The sequence below is a fragment of the Toxorhynchites rutilus genome, chromosome 3 (genome assembly GCF_029784135.1).
Source record: "Toxorhynchites rutilus septentrionalis strain SRP chromosome 3, ASM2978413v1, whole genome shotgun sequence".
Classification (NCBI taxonomy): Eukaryota; Metazoa; Arthropoda; class Insecta; order Diptera; family Culicidae; genus Toxorhynchites; species Toxorhynchites rutilus.
The window spans coordinates 1,193,734-1,217,019 of record NC_073746.1 but is presented as its reverse complement, the minus strand read 5'-3'; the positions used below and the strand labels follow the sequence as shown (position 1 = coordinate 1,217,019).

Below are 23,286 nucleotides of genomic sequence, written 5' to 3'. Positions count from 1 at the left end.
TTGAGTGCTTCCTCCGCCGCCGAGAGAGGGTGGTGTGTCCGTAAACGGACGGACGAATAATAATTTTCCCACACTTCAAGTATGATGAGAATTTTATGACGCGGTGATGACGGTGGAGGCGGCAGCGGCAGAGGCTGAGAACACCCGATAGCTTCCCTGCTGCTACTGATGCGACACAGGATAGGGGTGCATAACAACTTCCGGTGTGCAATCTATGAATGACGAACAGCTCATGCTCATTTTGCCGATTCTCGGTATCTGCTGCTGCTGCTGTTGCTGCTGCTGCGTGAGGAATTAATTTCCTCTTTTTGGTGGTTTGGTGTCGGTGTCTTCCTGGAACCCGTGGAATATGTGAATGTGCAGAAATCAAACAAAAAAAAAGCATCCGCCCACCTCTCTCAGTCGAACCGTTTCGGGAATAGAATTCCTGTACGTGATCCGGTTATAATTTTTAAGATTTTTCCCTCGCTGCCTCAATTCAATCAAGCTAAGCGGCGACTTAATCGGTTGTGGGTGTGGGAGAGCTTGGGCGCAATGGCAAAATCGATATAATCGCTCCTATGTGTGCCAGCGTGTCTCGCCGTTGATTATGGTGGAGAGTCAGCAGGATATGTGGGTCGTGCAGCAATTTGTTTATTGTGTTAATTTCAGGCCATTTTCTACACACTTTGTTTGAGTGACGGACGTTTGGAGAGGCCCAGCACACGCGGCATGGCGTCGGTCCTACTGGAGTTCGCCAGGAACGCTCGGATAAAGATTTGGAAAGGAGGCAAAACTAGGACGGCAGCAAAATTTATGACTTGCATTATGTGCCTCTCATGCAACATGGATGGATGTTCGCTTAAATGGTGACTTACTTTTTACTCCTGTGCCAGTTGTAATTTAGCAAAAAATAGAAATACCAGCGAATAAACTGGGTCCTGTAGTTGCGCGATTACACAATCGATTCTAGAAGTAGTAAATATATTGCTGTACTAAAGCTGTTTTGAGAAAAATTGCATCGTCCCCGGCGATAAGACTCGATGAAGATGTTGCCGCAGGTAAAGGTCAGTCGATGCGGTCGATTGAATAAATCCCCCACGACAGCAATGACTTGCAATTCGTTTTTTTTTTCGAAGAGAATGAGAGATCCAAATGGATGGCACAAGCCAACATTGTACATCCATCAGAACACAGAGGGCTCGAGGGAAGCAATTGACTCGTAATTACGTTATGACTTAGCTCTTGCAATGGAATAGAAATAAAATGAAGCTCCCTGGTCATCAAGCTGAAGAACGACCGGTGACGAGGTAAGGGAGAACTTCAAGCTGGAGATTGGCAAAAACCCATGACGACGTGGGCAGCCGAGCGTGCTTCCTGTAACTTGTCATTAATCATCGGTGTTTGTGGGCATTCTTTTCTTATGCCAACAACTCTACCAACCAGCATTGGGGTGCATGTTTTAAGTTATTCGCTGCCTAGTTGCTGCCTTTCATTTATTTATTATTTCCAGCAGGTTCGTTCTCCGTTGCTTCCTCCTCCTCCTCCTCCACCACATAGCGATAACACCGCATATAAAGCCTTCTAACATATTCTTGCAGCGTTCTAACCATTTTATGGCCCGCACTTCGTCCAGGTATAACAAACTATATCACATGTACATTAGTGAACGCAAATGTATTTCGCTTACAGAGAACAGGTCTTAACCACGAAAACCCATCGAACCGTGGCAGAAGGCGACGCATTCAAAAGGGCAGCGGAAAATTGAACATCACCTCGCTGTAAACCAACTGAATTGCTGTTGCTGTTGGCTGTTGAACACGGTGGCGTCGTCGTCGAGAACTGTTCGAAAACCCAAAAGTAAGGATTTATAATTACGGAATCATACACTAGGCGGTTGAGGTGTAATTACACAAAGTTTTATTGGCACCTGGCGAGCAAAAGTTATGAGCTTCAACCATTTGAATTAACTCCATCAGCTTCGAATTTGGTGCAACAAACAGCAGGTATAGCACAACAAGTTCGATAAGTTAATGGATTCCAATAATCTTTGTACAATAAAACCGTAAAATGCTTGTGACGGAGCCAATTATCAGTCTCGGTGGCAGTACCTGCGGCAATTTGTTTTATGATATGTGTTTCAAATGTTTGATTCCTTCGAAGGGAGCAGGGCAAACCTTGTTTTGTTTTATAATAATGATGGTTCCACCTCATACCTCCATTGTATGACATTTAATTTTGTTGCTATAAATTTTATTGGTAAGTCACATAGTATCTATATCCAAGTTTAAGGTCTGCCGTAACCAACTAAGGTGCCTTGATTTGGTTAAGGATAATAACTTTTGAAAGAACTCATGCTTTGTAGATACGAAGTTTGCTTCCAAAGGTCAAGAATCGCCAGAAAACCTCCAAATTCAAACGCAAAAAAAAATCCAAATATATGTTTGAAACTGTTTTCCTCATAGCTTAATTCATTTGATCGTCGAAACGCTACGTTTCTTTCACCAAGATATTGATCTGATGTCATTCTACTGATTTTTTCATCTTTGTACCGGGGTGTAAATTCAATTCGAAAACGAGAGAGTGACGCTGGAGTGCAAGGTTTTGAACGTTGATACCTCTTTACCGACTGAATGGATTGGTATAATAATCACTTCATTCGAAAGATAAAATGTCGAGAAGTTATACGATTGTCACGTATTGTTCCAAAAAATCGCTTCAATAGCTTAAAAATTGCTTTGAAAATACGCTTTTGAAATCATAGCAATCTAGCTCATTGATGATGATTGCTTTTGTGGTGATTGGAATGTGTTCCCGAACGCGAACGCAAAATCAAGGCACCTAGAAAAATCGTCCTGCAGGCTGTGATTTCTTTTACTCGCTTGCAAATGCGCTTAAGCAAAGGAAGATTTGTACATTCGGTTCCCGTGATGCAATCGTATCCAATAGCATCAGTATCTGTTTTGCTTTCGCGTGGTCATGAAAACTCTCGTGTATTATTCTCACGAGAACAAAATAAAATAATGTATCAAAAGCCATTAGATGCTTTTGCAAAACCACACAAACCCAACGGTTCTTTTCTGGACCACCAACAAGTTCGAAATAGTTGAATTTCATGCTAATCACAATTTTATATTCATACTCACACACTAACAAGGAAAACTTTCCGAAATCTTTAGAAATCATTGATCATTCATTCATTGAGAATTGATTCAGATGGAATTTCAAACTATTGATTATAGAGCCAGTGGTAATCTTGCGTCTACTTTGCGGTTATATCACAGATAAAACCCACTTCTAGTTTTCTTTATGAAAATAATCTCATAATTTTTCATTTTTGGGTTCTATTAGTATACAATACAGAAGAAAAGTTCATTTATTACTGGGCCTAACGTTTGATTCCTGTATACAGATTCTGTAAGCCTTGTTCGCCACAGAACCCTAGTTTACCTTACACTGCTTTTCTTTTGCAACAGTTTTTGGGTCTTCTTTCGGTTCTTCTCAACGATGGCACCGTGTTTCTCGATTGGGCGGAGCTCTAGCACAGAATAAGGATGTTGCTCCAGGAAACACAGCAGAAGTTTTTGCAGACACTCCTTCACGCAAATTTCCAGGTTGGTGGTCACGGTTGCAATGAAAATATCGTTTTTCAAGCCACATGTACAGATAGTCTGCCAAATCCAATATTTCTTAGCGAACTTCGACAGTTTCATATGCCTAGAACTGCCTGCCACCATTGTCGCCACCACCTCTTACAAAATGAGGGGTGTTCAGTTTTTTTTATAAATACACCATTAGAAGAAATTCTTCATATTTAAGAAAACAGAAAATCTATGCTGACCGCAAATTGTTCTTTCCAGACACAAAAGTCGACATGTTCACAAGTTGACACGGCCTTTACAGAATCCCAAAATTTCTAATTCAGATTAGATGTGTCAGCAAATTCAAGAAAAAAACTTCTGTTGATTTTTTTGGACCTTCTTGCTCTATAACTGGAATGTGCCTATTATTCATTACAATGATAGTATTTACTATGAGCGGCGAATCAATTACAAGATATTCCGGTGAATTTTCAACATCGTCAACGAGATTTCTGTTCTGGCCGGGGGATTTTTCGTCAAAGAAATCTCCTTCGACTTGCACTGTGGTCAAGCGTATTCTAGAGCTTGCCCCTCGGGATACATTCAAGGCGTGTTATTTGGCTTAAGAAATCTCAACTAAGTATTAATAAATGACGCAAGTTAATGCATACGCTGAGACGGCAAAAGTTACACAGGGAACGTTAACGCCATTTAAGAAGAAGAAGCTTCCGTATTTTCTGTATAGACAAATTTGTTACGGCGGTTCCTGAAGGCTTCCAACTGCGAATGCTGGAACTTACTGGTTGAAAAGTGTAACAACGTGGAAGTACCAAAGGAATTCCACTGCATTCCTCCTGGTTCACAATTTTGGACATCCGTTGATGTTTTGCCAACATTATTTTCCAATAGAGTCGAAGAATCGGAGAGGCTCTTCGCATTCTCGTCAAACGGTACAAGCCCACATTTTCGGGATCCGTCCCAGGCGTTCACCGTAAATTGTGCAGTCCAGGGATGCAATAAATTGACAATGAACTCATTGCATGCAACCGACCCATGTTTTGATGACCATCAAGTATTTCGATAGCGTCAGCATCCTTGAAAACATTTCACACAGCGTCTTCGTGCACAACTCGCCGTCAAGTTATTAGTCGGGTGTCTTTTTATGAAGCGATTAAATCATCCTCGGCTGCGAAGTTTGGTTTTAAGAAATCCAATTTTCTGCTATTTCTGCTACTTCTCTCACCTGCCTCGTAAACAATATCTTACTCACAAAACGTCCAGCTTGTGTGACGGTGACGATCCAGTGCACTCTTTGATATATCGAACAGTTTTGCGGTCACCTTGATCGAAAATCCTGTCTCCGTGCAAATTTGATCCGTCCGGGTTTAGATTCCTCTTCTGAATGTGTTCTTCATTTCGAACATCTTGTATAACACAAAAATAATCCTTTTCGTAACAATTTTAATGCTTTCTAGGGATTGCATATCAATATACTTAGTATCGTTTATTTAGAATAAATTGATTTAGACCACAAGATTACCTTTGCTCGATTGTATAAACAGATTTCACTGAGGTAGATTATTTTCTGTGCGCTTTAAAAACTCGGTTAAACGTGAATTTGTGAAACACATTTTGTGTTTTTACATTTATTTGTCAACAGTTAGGCACTTTGCTTGACACTGCACTGAATTGTCAAGACAATTCAATAGTACTAATAAGTCGCATCAATTGAACATGCAAATGGTTTTGGCGTAACATTGAGTTTAATTATGAAGTGTCCGGATTTTTGGGCATCACGGTGACAGCTACTCCACACTGATCTTGTATCATTCTTCACGAGCAATCTCTTGCAGCTGATTTCATAGGGTTACGTCATGTTCTCGAACGCGTCGATCAAGTACATCACCTAGACATTCCTTCGGAATCATATCCGGTAAACAGAGGCCTACTAGGCCTTGTTGTTCTTTGCACTTTTTAACACATTTCTTCATACAGTCAACTCTCTCTAATTCGATATCCAAGAGACCATCGAGTTAGGGAGGTATCGAGTTGTGTAGAAAAGAATGCTTGTAAAATAAATCAAAGGTGCCGTGAAATCCATCGAGTTAGGGGAAAATTTCGAGTTATAGAACATCGAGTTTGGGAGAGTTGACTGTATTCTGTTTCAATCAGAAAGGGTTCGACAGAAACCCTTCTCGCAACCTTTTCGCCAAATCACGTCCGGAGCTCCCAAGATAATTTCGGACTCCCCTGATGATCTTCGCTCATAGTTTCTGGTCATATGTGCCACAAATATGTTTGGTTTGCTTTGTTCCTTGGCACGCGACGATGCAGTAACTAGAAAAAAAGCGGTCAAATACTAACTGGAACAGACTTTATATTGATTAAACTGCTGGTATGAAACGTCTACAAAGGCAAAAACACATACACGGGGGTTGGCACTGCGAAATCAGTTTCAATGCCTGTCGTCTGATAACCTTTTCTGCAGTAAAAATCGATCTGCGATGGTTTTTTTTGCAGTGTTGATGGATTTGATGATTCGCGCTCTCCGTTACATCTGTCTCACCTCTGCTAATGTTCATTAGCGATAGTAGATGATAGTGAGAGATCTCACTATCTCACACGTATTATTTAGTTGAGCTGATGCAGATTACTCAAAAGTCGATTCCATTATTGCTCATTGCTTCTGAACGGTTTTTTTATTTCTATTTGGATCGAACTTCCGCGTTGTACTCAGGATCTGGCAGGACACAGATTTCCCTGACAGGACTCTTCAGAAATATTGTTGTTGTCTAAAATGATGCCACACGATGCCTAATCCTACTTTTTGATTTTTTTGTCATTTTTTGACAGCTCAAAGGAGCTGGTCAAAAATCTTGCGAATTGCATAAAGGAATTTTCGGCATATATTATTACGTCATAACTGAATTGAGCGCTGGAAATCCTTAGAATTTATTCTGTTCTGAATGTTCTCTTTCTCGATCACCCAAGTAGTTGTTCTAGAGAAAATCCAGTTCTACATAAACTGTTGTAGGTTTTGTATAAATTATCTCGTCTACACTTGAGCTTAGCGTAGTATAAATTCGTTTCAAGTCATGGTGAATAGCTTGACGCTGAATTTTCCCTCAAATTCGCCCACACCAAACCCACTTTGCTAATATGTATGCTTCCCATATCAATCTTCACGAACGCAAACCGAGTATCGCCATCTATTATTCATTCGCCTTACGAATTTTTCATTCCTAATAACCTCCAGAACATACCGGAACATTAGCGCGCGAATTGGGAAATATGAAATTCGCCCCTTGCCACCGCGTCGGTTCTGATTTGCGCGTAATTTGTAAATTGGTTTTCTAGCCGGAAGGTTTTGTAGCTTCACAACTCATTCGAGGCTTGCTTGCCGCTGCATTCATTCGCGCACCTCTCAAACCAATTGTGAATTATTGTAGCTGTGTAGAGCGTCGCGGGTGGGGCGCCATACCACAGAATGGTGTCATTATCTTGGGGGTGTGAAAAACTGGTCGATTTATTACTGCAGCCGTCAGCATCGGGACATGTGGCGCGGCGGCTGGAAGTCAATAATGAAAACAGCTTTCAATATGGTGTTGTGCTGAAAGTGTTGGACGAGTGATGGCATAACTTCCATAAACTCTTGATAAGGCAAGCTAAACGTGCGGGGCTGTAGACTAACCCCTCGACCTCTCAGGATCTTATCAGAGTCGTACGACCAACCGTGGAGAATTCGGAACTCGCAAGAATACTCGCGAAGAAATGCGTCATCGTCGCTATCGCCACATATTTCTAGCGTATTACAGCTGCTTAATTTACGATGAACTAACGATGTGGCCGTGGAGGAGTGAATCGAATGCAGCCAATTTGTTGTTGGCCGTTTGTGTAAACGAACAAATCGCAAACATTGGCCAAATATCGCTCACCAGTCTGGTGCGACTAGATCCGGACGTTTGTTCGTTCCATTCTTCACACTGTGGCATCGTGTGCCGACGTGTGCCATTATGTTGTCGATGATGTATGATCTCGCTCTCCACTATGTATGGTGATTATGTTTGTCTTTTGTGGCCCCCTCGAGTGGTTCGGGCGGAAACAAATTATCTTTTAAATTTTCTAGCCGTAATTTTTATGTACTTTCCGGCGACATTAAATTGGTTTTCATGTTAAATTGTTGCCCCGAGTGGAGACAGAAGAATGAGAAATGCACTTGTGGGTACTCGGTTTCGGAGACGACATGTGCACGAAATGTGGCCACGTTCCGTGGCATAAACTAAGTCGAATAGTTTCCAGAAGTGACCCATCAATAAAACTTTTTTGTTTGTTTTGAGAACTCGGAACGAACGTTCGCGTTTCTTGCTGAAGCAACACGTGTAAAGTGATGAAAATGACAGCACCTAAAAGCTGTAAATAAGCTGTGGTATTCATAGAAAAACTGTTCTCTCCTGTTGATTTTTGGCTGAAGAGATCGCTTCTCCCAACTAAAACTATATTCGTCGCAGCCATTTTTATGTTTGACTTATCGGCTCGCATGGATAAACACAGCTGGTTTGGTTTGGTCGCCCCGTCGCGATGACAAGTTTTGTTGGCACACTTTCCTGCCCTCGAGCGGGGTTTACTAGAACGCGACAAATTATCGCAACCTTTTTTTTGTATTAATAGAAAGCAACAAACACCCGAAACGGACGGCAAGCGATTCAAACATTGAAGGCGTGTGCTAGGCGCGGCTCGAGCGAACCGATAAACACTTGCGGCATCGATAATGCACTCATGCATGAAAGTAGACCTGAAATCGAAGTTTGAAATGCCGGATGAAAAGTAACAGTGACTCTATTATTCTCGCTGGGGACTGTAAACCGTCCAAGTTAGCCTTCTATCAATGCCAATTAACACTGGAAAATTTGTCGGAAATCTTAAGCAGACCTTACACGGTCAATGTTATTGTCAATATGATGATATTTGAAAGATATTGATGAAGAAATTCGGATTTTCTCACTTTCGAGCAGGGATGCCAGGTGATTTTTTCAAATGTCTTCACATGGTACGAAACAATGTCTTCAAATGTCTTCGCAATCATGCTTTTCGCAATACAAATCAAATCCTCAAAGTAAACTGATAATGTGATGTTGAGGGAGTGAATGTACTGGAACCGCGTTTTATGAGTTTTTTTTAACGTTCTGAACTCGGGCTTTTTTTTAGAACAAACGGGGCAGTCACTTTTGTCTAAGTTGTGTTTCATTTTTTGCTCAATACATAAAAGTGGAAAATGAGAAGATCTGGAAAAATCACAGTGGAAAAATACATCATGCGTTTCTTCAAGGTGTAGGGTGAATATATAGTCTTATTTATAGAATAAAAATATTGGCTTGTAGATAATATAATTTTCATGTATTTTTTTTTCTCAAACTGAAAAAAATACATCTCTGAAGCTGAAAAAATAGCCTGTATTTGTAAAGCAGCACACTGGATTCTTATTTACGCGATTTTTTTACGTACGACTATGTCTTTGATTTCTATATAGGGGGTCTTCTCCACGAAATATGTAACGAAAAATTAGGAGATTTCAAATGCATATTACGCTGAATCGTTCTCACGATATATGTTATAATATATACTATTAAGAGTTGTCCACATATCACGTGGACAGAAAATGCACCGTTTTAGATAACCCCCTCCTCCTCTGTGGACAATCGTGGACATCGTGGACATTGATATTGAATTTATTTAATTTTTTTTTATAAAAAAACAAAAGACGCCTTTCACACCATATTTTGGACATTACTTCTCTAGAGCATTGAAAATACTTTTTTATTTCCTAATCCTCATCAGCCGTTCTGCATTAAGCGACTTACAAAATTCTCGTGAACTAGAGTTACTAGCAAACTCTCGCCGGGTTAGTTTTATTTTGATTGGAATCTTGAATCAGATGACTTTTTTCGGTGAAAATGTAATAGAAAAATCTTGATTTTACTCAATGAAATCCATATCTGAACATGGAACAGTATACGACATATTTATTCAAAAAACAAATGACATATAGTTTCGCTCGATACAAAGTCCAACATAAATCTCCGCTTCTACACAAGGCAAAACTAGTGTGGGGAGTACCTGTTATCTGTAAGGAAACCAGTTTCAACGATTCAACTTTCTTCAAAATTTTGGGAAATAGAAGCATATTCCACTGACCTACGGAAGAAATTGTTGTTCGTCTTCTATTTTCGCTAAAGCTATCCATTTTTGGGTGCTTTTTAAACGATATAAACGAAGTGGCTTTCACAACAGGGGCGAAAGCTACTATGTAAAATATTTCTAATATTACAGAACTCGCCAAAAATATTCTTTGGACATTTCTTCATTTTTCATTTATCCAATTATTTATTTTTGCATAAAAGATGTCCACGAGGCATGTGGACAGCCTATGCAACACAAAATTGTGTGCAATAATTCGTTCTTTCAAACAAATTAGACAATCAGTCAATGTGTAGGAATAAGGATGATTTTTAATAAATTAAGGATGATTAAAATAAATTAACTTTATGATGAGTACTTTCCCTCAAAATATCACGAAATCGTAAGTATTTTCAACATTTCTTTGTTTCTTCCCCACATACTTCGTATTCAATGTAATCAATGACGACATATTTTTTATTAGTTTACCGATCCAATTCCACCCTGTTATGTGTCACACTGATATTCATTAATCATTTTCAGTTGGAAAGTTGAACCTCCTGTCAAAAGTTTTCTTTTTTTTTTCGTTGGATCCCATACTCGAATGTCGTCACTAGACATCGCAGATACTTTCGTAGATGGCTAGATTGATGGCGATATTGATCGTGTCAGGTGGCAATATATTGATTGAGGTTAGATCGAATGTCGAACGCCTGGTTGCAACGATATTGAAGACATTTTTCGATCGTGTAATGCGCCCATTAAGGGCAGTCGATTTTTACCCACCTATTAAGGTGAAGGTGGAAGCTAGCCATTGTAGTAGTATAGGTAAACCCTCGTGTAAAAATGGGGTAATAGTGTTTGTGAGAGAAGAGCAAAGCACACGTAAATAGATCAATTCACTTATCAGACTGTGTGGCGCTTCATTGACACGAGTCTTTGAATACATTTGAAAAAAAAAACAAATAACAATTCAATACTAAAGTAAAATGTATGAACGATATGTTCGGTTAACAATTGCAAATATAAATATATATAGAAGGTGCATTTGCATATGATTCTGATTATACGCGAGCGTAACATGAGCAAATTTATAACACATGCGAATTGGGGCACTTTTGGTATTAACAAGTTCTTCCGCATAGTAACTCGATGTTGATAATTCCTTAATATTTTCCTTCGTTGATCGTATTGTTTTCACATATTCACGTTGGAAAGCCTCAACCCTTCTCTTCGTTGGCCGAGGCATTTAGATTGAATTTAATACTTTTCCGTTTACTGTTTTTGAAAGCATAGGCAGCCGTGGCAGTGTTCCGAGCTCTGCAATACAATTTTCTTACCCAATGTTAAAGTTGCTAAAACTTACATTATAGACCCATTAAACGTAAAAATAATAATTGTATTGATATCAACACAATTTTATTCTATTGATTTTCATGACATGGGACGCTATGACTCCGGAATAACATTTTATTGAGTGGTTTTTATAGCTGTTTCGATGATGTTGTTTGGCATCAGTGTCGAAAAAATAACGATGCTTCCACCAATACAAACAAAACCATTGCAGAAGATTGAAAAACGAAAATTTAACTTTCAGAGCACTTGCTCGAGTTTTCCGACGTTCTTCACTATACGGTGCGAAAGCAGATGAATATTTTATATCTTGTGAGTAATCGATTAGAGTTTGGTTGATATTACTTGATGGGAAGTGTGCGAAAACGATCATTTTCTTCACACTGTTTCGCAAAATTATTGATTTTCGGGCGAGAGGTGAGGGAGGGAGATGAAAGAAATGAGCGCCATTGTGGCAGCCATTTGTGGCTAGCTTCCACCTTCACCTTAAGCGCCGTGACGCAATACTACAGCTACTATGTTACTGCATAATACGCTGCGCTTCCGGATGGTACCGCTAATTATACTGTCATTCGCCTTTTTTTCGATGCACTTCGCTCGAGGAGCAATAGAGCCGCTCACTTTTTCGTTCGAGGAAGTCAATTTAAAAACAAACGCGATGTCCCGTAGCGGTGCCAACTTGGATGTAGGAAAACTTAATACCGACAGTATTGGGCGAACATATCGACTCACATCTCGCATCGCGGTTCACTAACGGCAGTCTAGAAAACCCGCAACAAATGAGAAGAAAAATAACATTAATTTTAATTGTTTGTACTGACTTTTTTTTTCTCTCTCTCTCTCTCCCCCCGCTCAGGTAACGTTGCAGCGCGACTGCTACATCGGGTTTGGATGCTGGTAAAGCACACACGTTATGCATAGAAAGTCTGTCTGCCGGTGATGCTCCGTTTTCCAACACAACAGCCTTTATTTAGCCCATCGATCCATTATTGTTTATTAGAGATGACGGAGCCGTGCGAGCCATTTACACTATCATCAGTGCAACGTATTCCCGACCCGTATGGGTGTGTACGCACTCATTTCCATTCATTACCAAGTAATTAAGTTATCGTTTATACTCTCCCCACGCAGATTATGTAAAAGATACCGATCAACAGGTATGCTCTCGATGAGGATGGGAAAACAACGGCATTCGCGAGGTGCGATTGTTACGCTAATGAAAGGAATTTTCATAAACCCATAATCTCACAGACTGTTTACGACACCTCGCTGGGTACGTGCGTGTGTGTATGTGTTGGACAGGTAAATTAACGGCGGCAAAAGATAAACTCGCCTGAATAGTATCGGCCTTACCGTAGGTCAATGATTTGTTTTTTTTGCAGAGCAGATTTTATGCCCGATGCGGACCAAGTCCATTGACCGGCACACAACAAGGAACCGACAGCGCGCATTGAATCCTCTCTTTTTTCCCTTCGATATCAATCATAACAATCAGCTGGTCGCCGCCAGCGGGCTTTCGTGTTTTCGCCGCGCGCGCCTTCCTTTCATATTGATTGGGTGGTGGCGGCGAAGTGCAACATCATCTGCCTTGTATTATGGACACAAGTGAACAGCATGCATAACCGTATCGATTTCGTTGCGCTTGCTGACGGGAAAATCGAGAGAGTCTATGACCGCTGCCGCCCGCAGGCTGGGGGGTGTTCAGAGGATACGCGCTGTGCTTCAAAATCCATTAATGGGAGGCGGCAGCGTTAGCCGCCATTTTCCAGCATTGTTCAACTGTCAGTCATTAGTCGATTGAATTCTAGACAGAAAGATTAAATGCAACGATTCGTATCATTATTATTTTTTTCTGTAAATCCGAATGAATGACTCATCATTACCCAACAACCTTCGTCCCGGACGTTGCCTACGCACTGATGATATAATTTTACAATGATACATTTTCTGCGCATCGTTCCTATCGATCATCGCGTGTCCGATTAGGGGCAATCAATCTCGATCCAAGGGTCCACAGGCTAACAACAAAACCAATTAAGTAATTCGGAAGAGCGTTTGGGTTCGTTAAGTCCCCGCCGCTCACAAAATGATCGATTCCGATTGTTTTATTGCTTGTTGTCAGGGTTTTTTAAGTTTTATTTGAGGATCACTTCTCGTCTTTGCCATGTAATCCATCCGATTCGATGAAGTTCACTGTAAACTACTAATCAAATGTAGTTGTTAGTTTGATAGAAAAATTGACGTAACAATTGATACAAAGTGAAGTGTAAAGCTTCGTGGAGCGTGTTGAGCGAGTCACGCGCTTCATGTTTTTACCCAATATGACAAACTGTGCATAGTTAAACACATTGACTTTGACCCGAAAAATGTGTACTTAGGTTAGGAAAAGACAATGTTCATTTGGGTTCATCCTCGAAATATTTCCACTAATCGTGAGCTACGTTGTCTTTTGTTCACCACATCAACCTAGACCCAGGTCCCGGCGTTCCCTGCTGGGTGTGTGTGTGTGTGGGTGGGTGAGCACATGCTGGTTCACCTTAATTTCGGAGAGTATTGATTTAGTTTCTGGCGACCGAAAGCCGCGATGGCGCCTCATTGCGTCACAGCAGTGTCCGGCAGTTATATTGCTGGATGATGAATATCAATTTCGCTCCGTTGGGACATACAATTATTGCCTTTCTATTTTCAGCCAGTACTGGCACGATTTTATTGGCCGCATGGTCACGATTGCGGCCATGACTAATAAACGAAATCGATTGATTTCTCTCTCACTTTTTTACCTCAGCGCCTAGTCGCCGTTCGATGACGTTTGTTTGAAGTCACGTTTGACGTTCCGCGAGACTGTCATCACTATGTGCTGGTGTTTGTGACAAGTGGTCAAATCATCGACAACTTTGCTTCAAAACAATTTAATTTAGAAGGTTCGAGACGGGTTCTGGTGGGTTTGAATCATTAGACTATTGCCTGAGTAGTGGTTGCATCAACTCGATGGCCATAAATGTATGCATATTCTGGCTCTGTTTCGTGAGCGTCGTTTGGATTGGATGCCGTGTCTGAGGTAGCAAAAACTGAATCACCAGCGGTAGTCATTCCAACGTGTCCTTGAGTTAATTCAAATGCGAACAAGCTGAAAGAGCGATTCCGTGTGAATAATGCGCCGCAGTGACTGAATCTCAACCCGAAGCCCGGTTTGCAAAAATACTAACAACCTCAATATTTTTCGACTGCACTAAATTATCTAAATTATTATGCACGAATTATCGGATAGGTCGAAAACTAAGAATTTCGAGGTCAAGTATCACGTTTAACGCACTAGCGCGGATGTTAATGTCGCTGACACTTTACTGAAAGATCTGTTCGACCTCTAGCGACACAGTTTAACACGCTCGCTGACAACCCTAATCCGAGTAACATGTGTGTCTCGTGTTCACTCTTCCCTTCATCTTGACATCACAAGGTTTGCCGTGATTACTGTGTCACGTGTGGAATGAATTTGTGTCAATGACACACTTCCACCGTGGGCTATCAAATATCCTTAGATCGTTGTGTCGAACATAATGAAGCACTTTCAAGCATTCTCCCATTCGGAGGGCGAGTACTAAAATAAAATCGTTATGAAATTTTAACGTCAGCACGTACCACCGCGTCCGCTTTCGGATGGACAACATGACACATGTTGTCCACGGATCCCTATTCCCGAATGAACCCCGTGTACTCACGCCATCATGGTTAGAAGTGCGACTCACCTGAAACGAAACAAGAAAAAAACAAAATATTAATAAATTCTGTCGCAATTAAACGTTTTTTTTTATCAATTTAAAAATAAACCCAAACACAACACGTCCGGTCAGCGAAGGAAATCGTCATTTGACGTGTCGCACGCGGCCAAGCAGGCTTGGTTTTTTACAACCATGCGCGGTAACGAAAAACCGCGTGCGTCTACTACTTTGATGGCACAGTTACATGCGGTGAGGCAATCAGTCAGTCAGTCAGGCTCATAGTGATCCAACGTTCGCCATAATCATCATTGTGGCCAATCACACGACAGCGACGGCTGAAAATGGCGACACACGGAGCGTCGGAGAAGATGGGGAACAAAAGACATTCGCACGTTAGTGCAAGCATTTCGTCACGCACACGGCAGCGGCGGCGGCGGGCGGGCAGCACTTTACGTGCGAGGGTGTGTGTTAAATTAAGGTTCAAATTACAGGAATAGAGAAAAATGCTGAGTGGGAGTCGTATTTCACGTTAAGAAATTGTAGAAAATGAAGTGAATTAAACTAGGAATAAATAAATAAATAAAACTAAACTGGAATGAGAATTGAGCGAGTCAAATTAATTACAACAATACATGATAGTAAATAAGAGTCGAAACGAGTTTGCGAACAAACGCGTCTAGGTTTCTGATGTACGATTTTTTTTCTGCGCGCCCATAACGTCCTCACGCCTATTACTCAACGCTTTTTGCCATTTAGCTGCCTCTCGAAGAGGTGTATTTTATTTCTTCAAATTTGTGACCGCTTTACATTTGACACGGCACGAGATTAGCGGCCGGTAAATTTGACTCAATGCTTCCTATTAATCAGACTGTTTTGTAATTCGCGTGATTTACGCCTCGTTTCCGCTTATTGTGATAGTCGGAAGATATACGGACACAACCGCGTAATAAAAAATTGTGTAAAAAAATGTAAAACAAACAAAAACAAAGCGCAAATTTGAAAAGTGAAAATCCAGTGCGAAATTCACAGCAGGCGCTGACGATGATGTCATCGTGAAAGTGACATGCTCGAGAAATGCACGCGCCGTCGACTAGCGCGAATAGAGTTGCGGCTTGTTGGTACTAAAAGTGTTGACAGACGATCTGGCAGCCAGTTTCTCCGGCTGTGGCGGCTTGGGAAGGATGATATTTAAACAAAACGCGCACGAAATCGAGAAAGGGCAAAATGCACGAAAGTAACTATGCTGCCATGTGTAATGTGCGCTCGACTTTCTGCAGCAAATTATCGTAAATTAACGCGCGATTTCTGGCGGTAGTGCTGTACATATATGCTTCTCTGACAATCAGATAAAGGGTGTGTCACATCAAATTGCATCACGGAAAAAACGCTGTAGAAATTCGCCCAGTAGACCGATCCTTTTGAAAATTTTAGACAGTAAAATAAAAACTATTAAAAAACTTTTGGCATTTTCTTTTTATTCATACTTCGAGCCCAAGCCCGTATGCTCACACCTTCCTCTTTACCCCGTCCATAAGGTTCTGTACAACGTCAGGTTGTAGTTTTTTTTGAACAGAAATCCATTTTCTCTTGAAGTCCGCCTTCGATTTGACAACTTTTGGGTTCTTCCGGAGGGCCTGCTTCATAATCGCCCAATATTTCTCTATTGGGCGAAGCTCCGGCGCGTTGGGCGGGTTCATTTCCTTTGGCACGAAGGTGACCCCGTTGGCTTCGTACCACTCCAACACGTCCTTTGAATAGTGGCACGAAGCGAGATCCGGCCAGAAGATGGTCGGGCCCTCGTGCTGCTTCAATAGTGGTAGTAAGCGCTTCTGTAGGCACTCCTTAAGGTAACCCTGCCCGTTTACCGTGCCGGTCATCACGAAGGGGGCGCTCCGCTTTCCGCAAGAGCAGATCGCTTGCCACACCATGTACTTTTTGGCAAACTTGGATAGTTTCTGCTTGCGAATCTCCTCCGGAACGCTGAATTTGTCCTCTGCGGAGAAGAACAACAGGCCCGGCAGCTGATGAAAGTCCGCTTTGACGTAGGTTTCGTCGTCCATTACCAGGCAATGCGGCTTCGTCAGCATTTCGGTATACAGCTTCCGGGCTCGCGTCTTCCCCACCATGTTTTGCCTTTCGTCGCGGTTAGGAGCCTTCTGAACCTTGTATGTACGCAGGCCCTCCCGCTGCTTGGTCCGCTGGACGAATGAACTTGACAAATTCAGCTTATTGGCGACATCCCGGACCGAACTTCTCGGATCACGTCTAAACTGCTTAACTACGCGCTTGTGATCTTTTTCACTGACGGAGCATCCATTTTTGCCGTTCTTCACCTTCCGGTCGATGGTTAGGTTCTCGAAGTATCGTTTTAGTACTCTGCTGACCGTGGATTGGACGATTCCCAGCATCTTACCGATGTCTCGATGTGACAACTCCGGATTCTCGAAATGAGTGTACAAGATTAATTCACGACGCTCTTTTTCGTTCGACGACATTTTTCCAAATTTACGTAAAATTGACAGTGAAGCATGGCCAACGTGATCTATACACTCTTATCTGATTATAAAACCAAAGCTGATAATATAATTCCTAAAAATTAAATTTCTACAGCGTTTTTTCCGTAATGCAATTTGATGTGACACACCCTTTATGTATTTATGCAGTGCAATCTCCTCACATGTAGTGCTCAGCAAACGGCAGCGAACGTGGTAACGAAATGTCTACAGCATTAATTGTGGTAGCTTATACTAGGGCAGTCCGATAAGTACTTAGCCTACAAAAAAACAAACAAACATTTTGGAAAAGTGACGATTTATTTCTCAACATAGTCTCTTTTTAGCTCGATACACTTGACCCAGCGATGCTCAGACTTCTTTAATCTATCTGAAAAATACATTTACTCGAGGTCTGCGAAGTAGGCCTTCGTGGCGGCGATGACCTCCTCATTCGACTAAAATTTCTGCCCGGCGAGTGATTTTTTCAAGTTTGGAAACAAAAAAATAAGTCGTTCGGGGCCAAATCTGGAGAATACGGTGGATGGGGCAGCAATTCGTAGCGCAATTCGACCAATTCGGCCGTGGCGACGGCGGAATTTTCATTTTTTTCCATTTTTCTAAAATCCGCGGACACGCCCGCTTCCACATCCACGGAATGTACTACCCGATAAGTTATCTCTCTTGCGATACTGACACGCTCGGGCGATGAGGCTAAGTACTTATCGGACCGCCCTCGTATAGTATGTAAAAAAAGGTTTATCCACTCCTGCTCCTAATTTGCACATGTTTTAGAACTGAGATAATTTTTTTTTACTATTTGTATTTGCCTTATACATTTTAGAACTTATGATTTTCTAATCAAATTTGCTTGAAATTATCCTAACATTATGGAATTATGTCGTGAGAAACTAAAAACGAGAGCAAAATATGCAAAAAGAGTTAATTCACCCGAATAAATACCATTCGAATAGTTCAGTACCATTTTGTTGTGTACTACGCTGTTCCTGTCTTCTAGTTGAGTATGAACATTGCATACACTTTTTATTTCCTTGTTTGGAAGGTTTCGTGATCATAGTTGGTGCTATTTTGCTACAAATTGTCCAAAAATCCTCCAATTTCACTGTGCGTCCGAAAACTGATAATAGAACACCATGTCACCGGCAAAAGCTACTCGAATAATTGACGGAATAATTATAAAAATGGTTTATTTGGACATATTGAAACGAAAGCTTTCAGCTTGTTCGCAAATACTGAAAGTTTGTCGTCGGTCCACATTGCAGCAAGATGGATCTCCCCGAAAATGGTATAAAATTGTCTTTTGGAAATAAAAATACAATCCCAAAAATTTGTAAACTAATTGAAAGTGAGGGTTCAAGAAAGTAACGCAACAAGTCTTCCGGAATAAAGTGGATATACTTTTTGTGCCTTATTTTTACTGTTCTTTGACTCATCCGATCTCAGAACCTGATCAAATTCACATTACTATGTTTTGAGTTTATTTTAACCAATAAAAAAATAAATATCATTATGATTATTTGGGTCATGAACTTAACTTACAACTAAATTTATTCATTAAAATTTGCTCTCTTCAATAATTCAAATGTTTATCTTTCAAAATATATAATTTTCTTTATTGTGAGGCGTAAAAATATTTCCAATCATTTGATGCAAACATCTTTGCGGTCTATTGAGAAATTGTCGAGTTATAGACGATCGAAAACTTTCATTGTTTTTTTACCCCTTATATATTCCTATTAGACGTAGTCCTACGTCAAAAACCAAATCGCGGATAAAAACGCACAAATGTTCTCACAAATAAAGGTTTACGTCAAGTTTGAACACTTTTCCTGAAAATGAATAGCAACAACTTGCTTGAGTGAATTTGTCCTATTTTAAAGTTCATGATTAAAAAATGGGTGGGTTATATTTCGAATATAATCGCAAGGCACCGTTGGCTTAGTAATCGTTTGTTTGTATTGAATAAATTATTGATTGAATGAAATCATTTTTGAATTAAATTGAATTCAACATATTTGCTTTGTAAGTAAAGAATTTGAACAAATGCCATGTAAGATCATTTCATACACTTTAACAGATTATGTTCTTTGTTACAAGTAAATTGGATGACCATCCTTTAATGTATGGTTTCCTTCAGAAATTATTGCATCTCTCATGTGTACATACTTCTCGAACCCTAAATTTAGATTGATTAGAGGAACTTTAAGCACTCAGTTCCGATTTTGACATGCAAGTCCAACGCATATTGGTTTTTTTAAAGACTTTTTGGGATGATTTTTAAAACTCTCGATCGATTCGATGCTCGATCCGATTCTTTTTGCAGCTCGTGTGTTTCTATTTTAACGGCTCAAAACTAAAACACATAAAGTAAAAGATACATATTTGTTTAACAATTTTATCAAATTACATTGAATGATTAAATCGTTAAACTCTTTGATTATGATTTGGTGGTCTTTAATTCATTTTAACACAACCGCTACCATATTCAATTTTACACTTACCCTTGTGCTAAATGTTTCACAATGCATGACCGGTCATTGATATGAAATTCCACAATGTGTTTGTAAGCGCAAAACCCGTAGATAGTATGGTCCGATTTGAGCCGTCCTTATTTTGTTGCATTTGTCTCTACCCGTAGATCATTGTTATGGTGTGAAAAAAAATGAAATTTTTCAAAAACATTGAAAGAAATTTCGAAAAAATAATTACCATATGTTCCGTTTGCGGAATTAGACTGCGTGTCCCGTTAGTGTGAAGCGAAAATGATTCTCAAGTGGAAAGTCAAAATTATGAAAGAAAATTTATTTTTCTATAATAAACATTCCATGTAACGGAGAAACATGTTATTTGCAGGTGAATCAAGAATCTTGAGCGCAGATTATGTCTGAAAATAAATTTCAACTATAGTTGGTAGAAGTAATAGGAAATTTATAGTAAATGAAAAATGGTAAAGATCAATCAATGGAGAGCGATTGCGATTGAACCCACGAACGTTCTCTTAGTAAAAAACGTGAAAGTTCGAGAGAATTCATATCAAAAAACAATTTTGGACGGGACGAAGTTCACCGGGTTAGTTCAATCTAGCCTCTAGCCTTGAAAAAGATCAATAAGAAGGTATACCAATGAACAGTTCTGGGATTGAATTCATGAACCATCGTTTAGTGAGAAATCATGGATGTTCGAAAGTATTCATATCAAGAAATCAATTTTGAGCGGGATGAAATTCACTTGTTTCGAGCTGCTTATTCTGAAATCAAAGTTTCGCTGTTTTATTCTGAACATACTTTTTGAAACTAATAAAAACGGCGAAGTGGAAGGTTGTACAATAGATCAGCGTGGAATATTAGTTGCCGGAAATGTAATGGTAAGCGTGACTGACAACCTTCATTGGCTACAACTCCAAATCTACGCACTACGCAGGGCTCAGGGCCGTCAAAACATTCCACCAAAAAGAAAATTTTATAATTTTCAAATTTCGATGTATTATAAAAAAGTCACTGGAGCGTTGTGTTCGAGGCATGACCGCATAGTTGACGTAGGATTACGTTAGGTTATCTATGGATTACGTGAAAATCTTTGAAAACGATGTGGTGGCTCTTAAAAGGATCGTGTTGCTTGGTTGTTAGGTATTGTGTGTTCACATCACTGGTGTTTACACCCGAGTGATAAGGATAGGCTTATTTTTTGTTGTTCCGAGACAATCCATTTTGATGGGATGAAATGGATAAAACTTTCAATTGAAAGCTGCGAGCGTATATTCGCATGTGAAATGAAATTCTTTGGCGATGATAATGAACATAGTCCATTCGAGCAGTTTCGGGCATCAATGATAGCTTGTGCTTTCCAAATTGAAAGGAAACGACAACAGAAATGAACAAAGCAATCAATTATTCAGTATATGTTGAGAATATTCCGAGTCGCTTCACCCTGATAGAGTGAAATGAATCAATCGAAAATTTTAATGAAGTGAGAGGAACAAGCAAAAAATCATTTTAATTTTTTAGTTTCGAAAATGATAAACCATTATATCAGGAGCCTTTTATCAAGTTCCATAGTATTGCAATCACAATTGACTAAATCTATCTAACTGTCTAATCGAACTGACCCCAATTTCTTATAATCTGAGCAAAAGTAAAGTGAAATTTTAAGAGAAACATCATCGACAAAGTTTGTGTAATCGGGTTCCTTAAATCGATACTGAAACAGACGCCGACTGATAAGTCATATCAACGGACCAGTCAGTTTTTTTCAATAACGATAAATATTTATCTCATTCTTTTTTTTCTGGAAATCACAACTTTTGATAATTTCTCAAATCATTCTGTCAGATACAACATACACACATTCATCGTCGAATAATTTATATATTATATATTATATTATAAAACTTTCAATAACAAATCAGCGTTTTTTCCTTACTAGTCGCAAAACTTACGGAGTAACCACCGTATCCTGGTCGCCACTCTAGCCGAAATAAAGACTATCAACAGTGAATTTTTCTCGATCATCTCCATGTATATTATGTTGGAAAACACATCGTGAAATAATAGAGAGCTAACAGCGTCAGATCAGATCAAAATCCTTCAATCCATTGCGTTTCACAACACGATGAAGAAACTTTCTTCTTCTCGAAACAAGTACCAGTTTCATCACTTGATTGGTGTTCCTCTCTGTATGTCACTCGGAATCGGATCGTCGCCGACGCCGCCGCCACTGACCGACTCTGGTCAATCCGCATCATCAGCTATCAATGTTATTGTTACGAGCGCAGTTACGAGCAACCAAACCAAACAGGTCCAGACTGTAAGACGGTATCACGGAAAGCTTCTGACGAATTGACTCGACCATCGAAGCGCGTCCCATCGCCGTCGTCGTCGTCGTCGTCGCAAAAGTTGATCGAAACCGGTTCCGCAACTTCAGCAACTCAAACATAACGAGTCATGGCTGCGGATTCTGCCGCTATTGGATGCAATTTCGATTTTCCCCACTTGCTGCTCAAATCGTCGCCAATGTTTAGAGTGTGGATGTACCTAGGCGCTGAATGGCAAGACACGGTTACCCAGATTCTCGAAATGTTCCGACATCGATAGAGTTGGCTCGTTGTGCCGCCGAACCGTGAGGATTCAACTCAGCAGGAATATTATGGCGCAAACACTTAGAGGAGCGTTTCATTTCACGACTGATTTTCCTCGTTCTTGTACAAACCAATCAGTCATGAGAGTGCATTTAGTAATAACTTACGGCTGTTTGTTTATCTTGCATTATTTTCTGTTAATCTGTTTTGTTTTCGGATTTCTTTGTCCCTTTTTCTTGAAATTGAGTCATTCCAGGGCCTACAAGGTTACTTTATTTACGTACTCATGGTCTCCAGACTGTGTGTGTACGTGGACTTTTATCCTTGCTTAGGTTTTAACGATGTTTGTTTAACTATCATAATGCGGAGACGACTTGTTCGTTCGTTGTTTACTTTCGTCCTCTGCTTTAGTGGCAAATAAACCATACGAAGAGCATTACTGCGAAAGCCAGCCGACCAGCAGGATCAAGTGGGCTCAAGAGACAGGAATATTCAGTCTGTCTCCAGACAGTGCCAGATATTTCAACTGTGACTCACTGTCTCTTATCTTTTGCTGGCACTTCCCCACACATCCAATTATTCGGAACGACGAACGACGGGAGAAACCAGGAACAACCGTATACCAGCAGTAATTATACAACAGACACGAACATACTCAATTAAATGAACTTGAATTACTACCACCTATCAATGATCACTTATCGACAGCGACCGACCGCCCGCCCGCCGCGACACGCTTTTTTCGTGTTTGTTTGGGAGCACAAAAAAGTTGAATTCCTCAATCAAAAGTTCATTGATTGTGGCTGATTTCGAAACATGTTATGTGTCTGCCATTGGCGCACGACTGTTACACAAAAAAACTGAACAACGTCACGGTTTTTGTCAAGGTTCAC

General features: G+C 40.3%; 2 protein-coding genes across 16 annotated transcripts in view; one reads left to right on the top strand and one right to left on the bottom strand.

The window, feature by feature from the left end:
- LOC129772842 (histidine protein methyltransferase 1 homolog) overlaps window positions 1-12,896 on the top strand; it is a 34,353-nt gene extending 21,457 nt beyond the window's left edge. The window contains exons 4-6 of one of the 3 annotated variants that reach the window (XR_008742655.1): window positions 11,944-12,151; window positions 12,219-12,389; window positions 12,475-12,896. Coding sequence is in view for 1 of the 3 variants with exons in the window: in XM_055776356.1 (XP_055632331.1) it covers window positions 11,944-12,008 (65 nt within the window). In the remaining 2 variants the exon portion in view is untranslated. Of the gene's footprint in view, window positions 1-11,943; window positions 12,160-12,218; window positions 12,390-12,469 lie in introns of those variants that run through there. The other 2 variants (XR_008742654.1, XM_055776356.1) reach the window with 2 other exon arrangements.
- Window positions 1-23,286, bottom strand: part of LOC129772840 (rap1 GTPase-activating protein 1) — a 280,874-nt gene that overhangs the window by 20,252 nt on the left and 237,336 nt on the right. The window contains exon 1 of one of the 13 annotated variants that reach the window (XM_055776350.1): window positions 14,727-14,833. The exons of the other annotated variants lie outside the window; for them this stretch is intronic. Within the exon in view, the coding sequence (XP_055632325.1) occupies window positions 14,727-14,762 (36 nt within the window). The 5' untranslated portion in view covers window positions 14,763-14,833. Of the gene's footprint in view, window positions 1-14,726; window positions 14,834-23,286 lie in introns of those variants that run through there. 13 annotated transcript variants of the gene reach the window in all.